Raw genomic sequence first — 13,998 nt, forward strand, 5'->3', positions numbered from 1 at the left:
TTACTTGCTCTGAAAATTATTTGCTTTGCCTGTCCCCTCTTCTGAGCCCACATTTGCCCATCTGTAATGTATGTATAAAAATATCTATCTTACAGGACCGTTTGAAGGCTTAAAGATAATAGTATTGGGTGTTTAGGGTAATTTGTACAGATAATAAGAACTATGTCAATTGGTTCCTGTTATTAATTAATAATTTATTATGTCTCTATAGCTGTCACCATTGGTTTTTCTGAGATTGTGAATGTGGTTTTTTTTTTTTTTTTGGTGAGGTAGAAGTTGATATCAGAAAGTAGAGGTGGCATGCTTCATTGGCTTCTTGATAAAATCTAAAGTCCTTAGCATAAATGGCATCCTACGTTCTTCTTACCTGTCCAGTATCAACTCTCACCACTCCTTACCTTCAAATGAGTATGAGCCCCTTATTCTCAAAGTTTTATTTCCTCCCTCCCTCCTCTCTGGGCCTTTGCCCATCTTTCTGTGCCTTTTTGGCTCCCACATAGCACCTTCTTGTAGCTTAGGGACATTTGATGGATAGATGCATGAGTGAATAAATGACTTTAATCATTATCAGAAGAGCAAAGCTGTTTGAAGGGTCATTTAAGTATCAGATGACTTGAAAGCCAGTCATATAATGCCCTGTGATTGGGGGCTGTGGGGGATAAAATGAAGTACGAGATGTGGTGCCTGTCCTCAGGGAACCCAGCAGCAAGGAAAAACATACACACTGTCAAAACATGAGCAGACACGATTGGGACCAAATATGCAATAAGATGAGGGGCTTAAGAGTCCAAAGGAAATAATTTTTCACTGGCGGAATTAATGATATGCTCTTCTTACTTGTGTATGAGACATAATAGCATGGAGAGGTCATGAGCATGGGGCTTTGGAGCCAGAACACTGGGGTGTACTCCCAGCTCCACCACCCACCAGCTCTTTGACCTTGAGCAAATTATTTAACCTCCCCATCTTTTTGTGGGTAAACCAGAGTGCTAGTAGAACTTACCTCCTAGGGTGATTAGGAGGATTCAGTAAGTTTAATATATGAAAAGCATGACAATCACTGTCTGGCACATAGTAAGTGCTACGAAAGTGTTAGCTATTCTGTTATTCTTTATATTTTTAGGAGAAAAATATTTTTCCACATAATTCTCATCCTTGTTATTATCAGAGTCATTTACAGTGAACAAGCATCCATGCTAGATCAAAGGATTCAGTTTAAAGTTGCAGCCAGCGCTCATTTCTACGTAGGTGAGCGAGCACTAGAGCAAAGCTCGTCAGCCTCCTTCTCACCGTGCTTTGTCATCTCTGTCTTCTTTCTGTATATCTTCTTATTCTATGTATCCTTGATAAATGTGCAGGAGTTTGAGGTTTTCATCTAGCACAATGTCAGCAATGAACCTGGGTAGCCTGCTTCTTTCTCTATGAGCAGAAGTATTTAAACTAATCTAGAGATCTAAATATGAACAAACACTAGGCTACAAGTCTTTTCTTTCTTGCAGGAACACTTTGAGGTGTCTTATGACTTTTTTTCTTTAATTCTGAGCACAACTCTTAGATGTAAATGATTTGGAAAACAAAGGGAAAGATTTCATGAGACCTAAGTTTAATTACTTTTGCCATGAATTAACTTTGCACTGGTTAGTTTGCTCTTCCTTGGGTAAACTGGGATGAGAATATCAACAGTTAAGCAGAGTAGTCTTGGACATGGATCCCTCTGCTTGCAGAAGTCTTCCCATTAAATTTAGGGTAACAAGGATGAGAAATTAAAATGAGAGAATTACATAAACTGATAATTACATATCATTACTTAATGCGAAGCATTGGATGGTGACTACTTATTGTGTTGTTAATTCTAATAATTTCTTTATATGTGATATTTTACTTTGTTTAAATCAATTAATATCCATTTATAAATAGGAATACACTTGGATTTCCCTTACTTTTCCTTGCATGGGAGTGGGCCGTGTTCAACCAATCTGTTTTAGCCTATAGAAAGACTGCGGTCTTGGTTAAAAAAATAAAATAAAAATTAATATAATATTTTCTCTTAAATAACAGAATTGTTATTAATTTTATATTTGTTTATATTAATATATATAATGAATGCTTAACATAAATGGTTATGACTATAGTTATGTAAAATGTATATGCTGTGACTAGCAGTTGAATTTCATTTTTAGTTGCCTTTTTTTTTCTTTTATAGCTTTTCACCTCTGGTTCCTACATCTGGATTGTAGCCATAAGTGGACTTGTAAGTGTGATTTCCCCTCCTCCCCCTATTCCCTCTCTTTTCTGAAGAAACTTTAGGAAAAATGCCATATTTAGATTATGGATCATAGTCAGTTATCTCCAACATTCTTTTTAACCGTGTCAGGTTCTGTCTTAATGCAGCTTCCTTAGTGATGGAAAAAGGCCAGTTACATGGGTAATTGAGATATAATGTTTGTCTCAATTTTCAAGGTAATTCTGTTGAAAGTTTTAGCTGAGTTTCTTGTCAGTGTTGTTGTTTTTAAATTACATTAGTAGTCTAACTTGTAGTAGGAAAAAAATGACAGAAAAAAAATGGAGAAGTTGGATTTACTAAAAATAATGAGAGATATTCTGCTTGTTTTGTAAAGAGACATTGTCATGCAAGGGAAAAAAATAAGGCTAAGTGGAAAGTCAGGTGGATTGGAACCTACAGAAGACTCATCGGGTCTGTGGCCAGAGAAGGAAGAAGGGAATGAGCCACAGAACTGGGTGGCGGCCTCGTACTGTGTGCTAGCACGTCTTCCTCTCACCCATACCCATGCTGCTCTGCATGATTTTAGTTTAATAAGCATTTGTCTCAATCTGTTTATGAGGTTTTTAAAAAGAAATCTAGAGCACGAAAGTGAGCTTTATTTTTATCCGTGACTTATATTTGAACTCCCAAATTTATATAAAAATAATTTTATTGCTAGTGTGTATAGAATATAATTTTAATTTCTTTCTTGAAAAAGACTAATAAAATTACATAATGGATTGAAAGTAATATATATAAGATCAAAGGGAAAAGGATTTTGAAATAACTATGCATTCCACTGCAGACATTTTAAGTACGTTATCACTATTTGTTCTTCTTTCCTGGGTGAATGGTATTTTGGGCCACTGTGTCATGACTTTTAAGTCTGCTCACTTCCCTCCTTCCTTTATGCTGTCTATGTTATTCCTTTTCTGTGTTTATTCTTTTCATATACAACTTAATCCTTTATTCCCCACAGCTTCCAGCCAAAATTCTGGGGATTGAAGTCACTTTGTTCTCCCTCTGTAAATATTTTTCTCAGATACCCAGATATCTGATTTGCTTAGGGACCACAGAGCTGAACTCCACTGGGAGGTCTTCAGACCACCCGAGCTACCTGGTATTCTTAAGACTTGTAGTGATTAGGGACAACCTGGGGTCAGACCAGTTCTATGGGGCACAGTTGCCAGGCTCTCCCCTGTCCAATCTCATCTCCACTTGACTGCCAGCTTGATTGACAGCTACTTAACCAGCCTGCGAACAATAAATGGATAGCTCATCGCCTTCATGATAAGAGCAGCATGAGAATTTACTGTTTCTTTCATGGCACATTTTATTTCTCTTAGCAGTGATAGTCTTGAGTCTTTTGGCATATTTTCCTAAAGCACCAAGAATTTGAGCGGTACCTTATTGTATGCTATTTCATTGTGTTGGTTCACGATTGATTGATTTGCTCTCATTATCTAAACCCTTCTTTAATAACTCATGTGACTCATTTGTTTTGAGGTATCCCCTTTTCTTTCTTTATTCTGTTTTCAGACTCTTGGTTTTAAATTAAGTGCTTGCTATCACCTCAGAAAGTTTCATTTTGTGACGTTTGGTGCTCTAGAATTGGAGGTTGCATCGTTCATCTCTTTGTAGTCTTTTTAAAATCTAAAATACGTATGTTGTGGTACAGTCTTTATCCAGTACTTTTCCAGTGTTTAACATGTAGTAAGATGCTGCTTTTAATTTTTTTTAAAGGAATCATAAATTTAACAAGTTTTTGACATAAACATCCTTTGTTGCAGAAGAGTGAATAGAATTTCACAGTATTTGGAATATAAGTCCCAGATGAATATAGCATTTAAATAATCCCACCATTAATAAACACCTCGGAGCCAATTGAATTTTCACTTCTTACAGTAATTAATTCAGCCAGCGTTACTGACCTCCGACCATGAACACAAATCTGATATATCTTCATATCAGCCTTGTTCTTTCATATTATTCCACCATAATTAGATGATACTTTGTTTACTTAAAATGATTAGTGTCAGTGATAATCCTAGCTGGTTTTCCTTCATGCTGCACCATAAATGTTGATTGCTTGTTTTGGACTTAATGAATATTTTATTTCCAACTTTTTCCAGAAAAACCACATTTTTATTATGAAATATTTAATATGGTGTACTTTAGATAAGGATAATAATAAAGGAGGATATAAAAATTATTTGTGATTGTTTGATTTACACACTGCTGATTATAGGATCAGAGTCTGAGATTCACAAAGCCACAGTTTGTGCCAGATGTCTCTTGCTCGACATGACTTCTCCTCTCTCCCCATATATCAAGTGACTTCCCTTTTTTTTGGTTTTTATGCCAAATAAAATACTAAAAAGAAAATAAAATTCTTACTACCAAAAAGAAATGCACAGATGGTATTCAGTGTTTTGAGGGAATGTTAGAAAACCTGTTGGTAAAATGTCACCTTTTAGCATTGAAACCAGTAGTTCTCCTGTATATGTATATGTATAACATACTGTATATGTTAAGGAAGTAATTTTATTTCAATCTGGCAATTCTGTGTTTTTTAAGAGAAAGAGCTTTTTTAAAAAAAGACATTTATGTAAAACATAAGTCGTGTTATCTGCTGTCATAGAAACCAAAAACTTTACTCATGTTTTTCTGGAAAGCTGCCAGCTTTGGATTTATTTTACTTTATTTAATTATTGGTGGATTTATTTTGGTTAGGCTAGTTTTTAATCTCTCCTTGTGTCACTCATTCTTGCATGATTATAAATGTTTCTGGATATATAAATTTAAAAATATCCCGCTGATTAAAAGAGGAGGAGGTTGATAAATTACATCAGTACAGTATTTTACTAGATGGGAGCCCGCTTTCTGTTTTTAGTGGTGTCACAGAAAAGAGTGAGGACTGAATTTTTTTTCCTGAGTTGAGGGGGGAAGAAGTGTTGAGCTTACTAGGAGCAATAATAAGTTGGTTTGCATAGGACAGCTGTCAGGCTTCAGCTCCGTTTTGTGATCCATCAGAGATTCTAGCTGCCGCCCAGAAAAGGCTAAAGGACATTTAGTTGTGCTTAAAGATTGCTTTGAGATCATTCACATGTATCACTGATACATGTTTTTATGTTGTGTGGTTCCTTCTTTGGCAACTCTGCTTTTTAATACCAACAATTTATATTTAGAATACGACGATTTTCACGAAAGGTTGCAAAATTGTAACTGGAAAGCTTGGCTATAGTAGCCAAGTAAAATATTTCAGTTTAAGCAAGAACTTCAGAAATGTTGGTCTGCACAGCTTGCATCATATTCTTACCGTCATATTTAACTGTTCTTTTTAATGTTTTTGGTGAGAGACCTTCAAAAATTGAGACCACTCATATATAGTCACAATTCCACTACTCTTGTCACATGTTAATACTTTTTTTCCTTAAAGAAAATGTTGCTAACTTACTGAACTTTATTTAAGTTCTTTTTGCGGCTCTGCAGAGAGCCTTTGGGCCATCCATATCCCTGCACTTCTTCATTTTCTGCTGTTTTATGAATCATAGTAGTGAGTCATTACCACTGGGATGTACCCTAATTCTCAAAAGCTGAAGTCTCAGGCCTGAGCTGATTCTGGCATGATTAAAACAGAAAGAGCCTGCTTTTGCCAATTTTCTCTTTTCGCAATTCACATATTTATCGTCATTTGGTCCTGTTTCAAGCTATTTGGGAGCAACTTAGCAGACCTACATTTCTCAGGTTCCAGGCTTCTCCCCTTCAACATATCCCTTTACAGTCTACCTATTTCCTGCATTTGTTACCTGTTCTGCACAGTATATCAGACTTTGATTATCTTGTGATCAGCAATGTTAGTGTGAAAAAAATCTGTCTTACCCAATAACAAGATTAGAAACACAGATTGACACCAGATTATTTAGGACTTTGAATGTGGTCTCAGTTTCTTTTTTTTTTTCTGTAGGCAGTGGGGATTTTTATAGCTTTTCAAAAAGAAAACTTCATGATGGTGCAAGAGTATAAAAGTCTTATTAGATTTTTTAAATAAGTGAAAAAGGGAAGGGAAAAGTGAGCAATCTTGAAGGAATCAAGATGGCTCATTTGTGGGCTGTGATTTGCCTTTCTCTCTTCCCTCCATAATAGTTTTAAGGACAAAAATGAAACATTGTCTTATGGTAACTATAAAAGAAAAGCATCAATCAGAACCTTATGTCGATGGGCTTTCCAACTCATGATATGACATTAAGGGGAAAGCTCATGGACCTAGCATAATCTACCGTGGAAATTTAAACTTGTTTGGAGTAGGTTTGGAGCCCTGACCTGCTTCCTGGGTGAGTGAGAATGGGGTGCTCTGTGCCTCGTTCTGCTCTCAATGTCTTTCTCTTCTCTTCATGCCTCCTTTACTCCTGTTCTTTATTCTTTCTTCCCTTAGATCTCGCTCCAGATTGACCAAAGAAAGGTACAGTGTAGCCAAGCAAGTAACTCATCTGATGCTCATGGTTTTCAGCTGAATTTTAGGGATTGAGATTATTTTCTAGCAATTCATTGAAAGTGAGGACAGAACTGCAGAGGGAAGTCAAGGCTAGTTAAAGCTGTGAAGTTGACTGGGCTTGTGAAAGGACCAAGTGTGAAGTGGAAGATGACAGTAGATCCTTAGGAAACCTCCATAGTTAGAGGGCACTTTCACCTCCTTATAGTTAACATAGCATTTATAATCCCAACACTGAATCGAGTGCTTATCAGTCAATTGGACATCACACACACACTCTCTTTCATATTGATTTATTCATACCTTCTCTCGTCACCCCTTTTCCTTCCCTTCCTCTCTATGTGCCCTTCCCTTACCCTGACCTCAGTTAGCCTGGACCTACTGAAAGAAACCTTCTGTCCTCTGCCTTGTCATGGGAATTGCAACTCAGTCCAGGGCTGAGAGGGAATGTCTTATTAGACAGGTATTACACGGGGAGGGAATGACTAGTAGACTCTGATTTTTAAATGTTCAATACAAAATAAATGAAATTATGCCAATGCCTTGATAAAAATGGCACAGAAGTGCCTTATAAAATATAACTATAAAATTTTTATTACTGCAACTTATCTTTTACCAGAGGCAAAAACCTAGACTCCTTTCCAAGCCTGTCAAAATCTGGCCTCCTCATGTACCCTCTCACCCATGTGTGACATATACTTTAGTGACACTGAATGTTTTACTGTTCCTGAAATCTCGTTTATCTCAGGATTCTGTGCCATGTGTAATCACTTATCTTCTTATTGTATAGTCACTTATTTTCTTTAACAAACACACAGCACTTACTGTGTACCAGGTACTTGTGGTAGATTATGTTATTTGTTCAAATATTTTTGCTTATTCAGAATATTTGCTGCCACTCTCTACTGTGGCCCTCCCTACAGGGCCTGTGCATGCCCTATTAACATCAGGCTTTACTCTTTGGCCTACATTAGCCACTAAAATGTGAGCAGAAGTGATGAATGCTTCACATGCAGAAGTTTAAGAGCCATTGCATGGTTCCACCATTGCTCTGTTCCCTTTCCCATGAGAAAAGCATGTGCCACATAAAAGCTGCTCTTTCAGCCCAGACCCCAGAATGAAGAAGACACATGGAGTGGGACTGTGGCCAACATGTAAGATGAGTGAGAAATAAATGTTTGTTATAGGCTACTAAAATTTGGCGTAATTTGCTACCACGGTATAACCTAGAGAAAGCACACTAATACAGCTCTTTTCTAAGCACTTTACAAATGTTATCTTAATTATTCCTCATAAAAACCTGATGAAGTAGGGACTATTAACCCCATTTTATAGATGAAGAAACTGAGGCACAGAGAATTTTAGTAATTTGCCAAGAATATAAGCTGGTAAGCAGTAGGGATAGAATTCAAAGGCAGGTGTTCTAGCTTTAGTGCCAATGCCCCTAAGAGGTAGCTTTGCATAACCACACGCAGTTCTTTCAAACTATATTCCCTCTTTCACCATTGGATCCCTTCTTTTTCTAGCAAAATCTTCTCATTTAAGTCCTGACTCTGAAGCTTTTTCTGAGTCAGCCCTGTCTTTCAGTTTAGGAATTATACATTATTCTTTTTAATCCCCAGTGCCTAACACAATGTCTGGCATTTTATCTACCTTCTATAAATAATTGTTGAGTTTCAAAATTCAGTATTATCACAATAATAATTTCTGTGCTATAAAACACTGTAACACTTTGTGATTATCAGGATCTTTTCAGTGTGTACTGCCTTACTAGGTTCTTGTTACAATCTCTACAGTGGTGGAGAACCTGGACTTCGTATTTTAAAGATGGGGAGGCTGAAGTTCAGTTGTACAACTGATGGATGATAGAGCCGGGACCAAAGGCCAGATGTTCTTGTCCTGGTCCAGTTGGTCCAGTGTCTTCCACTACATGTTTCAAGGCTCTCATCCTTGTCTGTTTCAACCACAAGACACACATAGAAAGCTATTCTTAGATCTCCCCTTGACTACACCACTAAGGTGAGGCCTTGTTCAACATCAGTGTAGACACAATTCTGGAGGGAGATCCTGGATATGAAGAAGTTTTAAAAGTGCCCAGAGGCTCTGAAAGACATATCAACAGCTTTTTGCAGCCTTCATTATGAATTGTGTGGGCTGACCAATATCCAAGAAAACTTTATCCCATTGGCAGGCTTTACTTTCTTCCTGATATGAAGAATCTAGCCTATAGCTATACTTTCTCTTTTAAGATCATCAAGATATTTAACTGATCCTCCGTGTGAAGGATTAAAAATGCAGCTCAAACCTCACTTTTCAACAACTCATCTTGTGTTTCTGGCATTGTCATGTACAAGAAAATGAAGTGAAGATGGCTTTAAGAAAGTTTAAAGGATAATTTAAAATATACTAAGCTGGTTCAGTAGCACTGCTGGTCAAAGGAAAAAGAAGTGGAGATAAGGAAGAGGGTACCAAGAAAGCATCCACACTTCTTAATTTTAGATGATAACTGGTAGATTATCATGTCAGTTGCAGCACAGCATTTTCCCACAGGGTCTTCGCATTGTTTTCCTATCAGGAGATCAAAAGATTTGAATCAATTTTGATTATCTCTTTAAACTGATTTTTTTGTTAATAGAATCTCCAATGTTCCTTCCTCTTTGGGGCTGATGGTGTTGATATTTCTCTTCTATCTTGATGATAACCTCTGGGAAAGGACTACGGTAAAATCAATGCATGTGATTTTTAACTCATTCATTATAGACAACAGCATAGCTTTTTATCAAGTCTTCTCACATTAGGTTATGTTACCGGGGAACATTTTCAAGATATTAGAGGTTTTTGTTACTAAAGATTGTTTTTAGTCTGCTAAAGTCCCACTTCTTTTATAAAATTGAAAAGAAGATTTATATATCTAGAAATGTCTAGATTTTTCTAAATCTTCACATTCACTTTTTTATGAAAAATTCTTTTTTCCTCTTTTTTCGGTTTATTAAAGTATTATGTACATACAATAAAATTCCCCAATTTTAAGTATACAATTTGGTGAATTTGGCTAACAGTATACAGTCATATAACCACCACCACAATCAAGATAGAAAATAGTTCCCTCACCCTGAACAGTTTTTTCATTCCTTTTGCTCTCTGTCCTTTCACCCAACTGTCATCCCCAGGTAACCACTGGTCTTTTTTATGTCATTATAGTTTTGCCTTTTCTAGAATTTCATATAATTGGAATCATATAATATGAAGTCTTTTGGGTTTTACTTCTTTCACTTAACGTGATGTTTTTGAGATCAATCTGTTTTATTACTATTTCATTCCTTGTTATTGTAAGTATTAACCTGTGTTCTGGTTGTACCACAATTTCATTTGTCATTCACCAGTTAATGAACATTTGGGTTGCTTCCAGGTTTGAGTTATTGTGAACAATGCTGCTTTGAACATCTGTGTACATATTTCTGTGTGTTTATTTCTCTTGGGTAAATACCTAGAAGTAGAATTTCTGGATCATATGATAAATGTATGTTTAACATTATAAAGTAGTACTACATCATTTTACAAAGTGGTTGTACCATTTTGCATTTCTACCATCAGTACACGAGAGTTCCAGTTGCTCCACATCCTTGCCAACACTTGGTATTGTCAGTCCTTTTAACTTTAACCATTCTAATTGGTGTGTGGTGATACCTTGTGGTTTTAATTTGCATTTCCTTAATGACTAGAGATTGGAGCATCTTTTCATGTGCCTGTTGGCCATTTGTATATTTTCCTTTGGGATATGTCTGTTCAAATTTTTTACCCAGTTTTTCATTAGGTTATGTTTGTTTTATAATTGAGTTAAAAGAATTTCTTTTATTTTCTGGATATAAACTCTTTGTTGGATATATGTTGTAAAAATTTTATTCCAGTCTGTGGCCTGCCTCTTTGTTTCCTTAACTATGTCTTTCAATGAGCAGAAGTTTTTAATCTTGATTAATTCATTGTTTCGGCTTTTAAAATAGTTTGTACATTTGATATCTTATTTAAGAAATCTTTGCTAATCCAGTGCACAAAGATTTTATCCTGTATTTTCTTCTAGAATTTAATAGTTTTTGCTGTTACATTCCAGTCTAAGATCCAATTTGAGTGTAATTCTTATGAGGTAAGGGTTGAGATTTATTTTTTCCAAACAGATATCTAGCATTGTCCTATCAGCATTTGTTGAAAAGACTCTCGTCTCCTTTGCATTACCCTGGCACCTTTGTTGAACATCAGTTGACCAGTGTGGGTCTATTTCTTGACTTTCTTTTCTGTCCCATTGATTTATATGTCTATCCTGATGCCATTACCATACTGTTGTGAGTACCTGTTGTTTTTGGTAAGTCTTAAAATGAGGTAATATAAGTCTTCCAGCTTTGTTCTTTTTCAAAACTGGTTTAGCTATTTTAGGAGCATTGACTTTCCATAATGCATTTTTAAATCAGCTTATAATTTCTTCAAAAAAGAAAAAAACAGGGCCCGGCCCCGTGGCTGAGTGGTTAGGTTCTCGTGCTCTGCTGCGGTGGCACAGGGTTCCACCGGTTCGGATCCTGGGCACAGACATGGCCATGCTGAGGCAGCATCCCACATGCCACAACTAGAAGGACCCACAACTAAAAATATACAACTATGTACCAGGGGGCTTTGGGGAGAAAAAGGAAAAATAAAATCTTTTAAAAAAGAGAAAAAAACAGTTAAGATTTTGCATGGGATGGAATTGAAACTATAGATCAGTTGAGGAGAATTGCCATTGTGATGATTTTGAAATATGCCCACAAATTCTTTTATACTTGAAGAGATGGAGCATAATTCCCCTCACCTAGAATGTGGGCTACACTTAGCAATTTGCTGAAAATGAATAGAATATGGCAGAAGTGACAAAGTGTGGCTCCAAAGGGCAGGTCGTAAAGGACACAGTTGCTTCCTCTCAGATCATTTGCTCTGGGGTAAGCCAACTGCCATGTCATAAGACACTGAAGCAGCTCTGTGAAGAGGTCCACATGGAAAAGCACTTTGGCCTTCTGCCAACAATCAGCACTAACTTGCCAGTTGTGTTTTTGAGCCACCTTGGAAGCTGATTCTCCAATGCCAGTCAAGCTTTCAGATGAGTGCAGGTAGGCTGGCATCTTAACTTCAGCCTCATTAGACACCTTGAGCCACAACCACCCAATTAAGCTGCCACCAGATTTCTGACCCACATAAACTGTGTGTATAATAAATCCTTATTGTTTTAAGCCACTGAGTTTTGGGTAATTTGTTATTCAGTAATAGGTAACTAATACAACCATTCTAACAATATTGGGTCTTCCAATCCATGAACATGGTATATCTTTACATTTATTTAGCAATTCTTTAATTCTCCTTTTTTTTTTTTTAAAGATTGGCACGTGGGCTAACAACTGTTGCCAATCTTCTTCTTTTTTTTTTTTATTTTTAAAGATTGGCACCTGAGCTAACAACTGTTGCCAACCTTTTTTTTTTCTTTTTTTTTCCCCTGCTTTATCTACCCAACCCCCCTCCCCCCCCCCACAGTACATAGTTGTATATCTTAGTTGCAGGTCCTTCCAGTTGTGGCATGTGGGATGCCACCTCAACATGGCCTGATGAGTGGTGCCGTGTCCACTCCCAGGATCCGAACCCTGGGCCGCCACAGCGGAGCACACAAACTTAACCACTCAGCCACGGAGCTGGCCCCAGTTTTTAAATTTTCAATGTACAGGCCTTGCACATCTTTCATTAAATGTATTCCTAAGTATTTGTGGGGTTTTGATTCTATTTTATTTTATTTACTTATTTATTTTGGTGAGAAAGATTGTCCCTGAGCTAATGTCTGTTGCCAGTTTTCCTCTTTTTGCTTGAGGAAGGTTGTCCCTGAGCTAACGTTTGTATCACTCCTCCTCTATTTTGTGTGTGGGACACCGCCACAGCATGGCTTGATGAGAGCTGTGTAGATCTGTGCCTAGGGATCCAAACCTGCAAATCCTTGGCCTCTGAAGCAGAGTGCGTGAACTTTAACCACTGCACCACCTGGCCAGCCCTTGATGCTATTTTAAATGGGGTTGTTTTTATACTTTTTGTTCCACTTGTTTGTTGCTAGTGTATAGAAATGCAGTTGATTTCTGTATATTGCTACTGTATCCTGTAATTTTGCCAAATTTGTTCATTATTTCTGGTAGCTCTTCTTTGGATTCCTTAGGGTTTTCTACATACATGATTACGTCATCAGGAAATATGTTTTCTGTATATGTTTTACTCCTTCCTTTGTAATCTGTGTCTTTTCTTTTTCTTGTCTTACTGCACTAGCTAAGACTTCTAGAACAACGTTAAATAAAAGTGGCGAATGGACGTCTTTGCCTTGTTTCTGGTCTTAGAAAGCATTGAGTTTTTCACCATTGAGTCTATATCTGTAAATGCATAAATCATTGTAGATCTTCACGTTCATTTTTAGTTTATTATTTTTGGCCCAATGTAAGAAACAAGGAAGCCTATTTTCCTATTTTCAGCATAAGCCTATTTTCCCCTTAATTTTAGTTTATTCCATCAGTTTATGAAAGTGAATACAATTTTAAAGGGGGATGGTCTCCTTGTTAAAAGGAATATTTAAAGGTATTTACATTTCAGCACCTGATTAAGGCTTTTTCCATGTCCTAGAGACTCTAGCTGTCTCCCGATATATTTTATCCTTAGTAACAGAACCTTCATCTTATTTGGGCAGCAGTGCCTCCAACTAAGAGACCAGATTCCCCAGTTTCCTTTGCATCTAGATATGTCCGTCAGACTAAATCCTGGCCGTTGAGCTATAAACACATATTGGTGGGACGTCTGGGAAGGCTCCTTAAAGTAGCCTTTTATCCCTTTGTCTTTCCTCATTTTCTTCTCCCTGCAGTTAAGATAGTTGGGACTTTTTTAATATGAGGGAGAAATAAACTTCTGTTGTATTTAAGCCACTGTTATTTGCAGTTTTCTGCTTTGCGCAGTTAACCTAACCCTCCTGATGCATGATTTTCCAAAAGGAAAAGCTTAGAGCAGCTTTCTAAGACAGTTTGTTAGAAACAAATAATCTGTGATCAGTCTAATTGATTCTGTCCCTATTCCAATTTAATTTCCCAAGAATCAGAAGGATACCCAGTGTTTTAATTGTGTACTTCAGAATGTTATTAAAAGAGATGAGAGCTATAAGAAGTTCATCTGAATTGCTTCTACACTTGGCAAAGAACAAGATAAC

General features: G+C 36.9%; 1 protein-coding gene across 3 annotated transcripts in view; it reads left to right on the plus strand.

Annotated features, from left to right (window-relative positions):
* Nucleotides 1-13,998, plus strand: part of UBAC2 (UBA domain containing 2) — a 187,667-nt gene that overhangs the window by 96,091 nt on the left and 77,578 nt on the right. For all 3 annotated transcript variants that reach the window (XM_008516377.2, XM_070579156.1, XM_070579158.1), the window contains exon 6: nucleotides 2,204-2,251. In XM_008516377.2, the coding sequence (XP_008514599.1) occupies nucleotides 2,204-2,251 (48 nt within the window). The remainder of the gene's footprint in view (nucleotides 1-2,203; nucleotides 2,252-13,998) is intronic.

Source organism: Equus przewalskii, chromosome 16, assembly GCF_037783145.1.
Source record: "Equus przewalskii isolate Varuska chromosome 16, EquPr2, whole genome shotgun sequence".
Taxonomy (NCBI): Eukaryota; Metazoa; Chordata; class Mammalia; order Perissodactyla; family Equidae; genus Equus; species Equus przewalskii.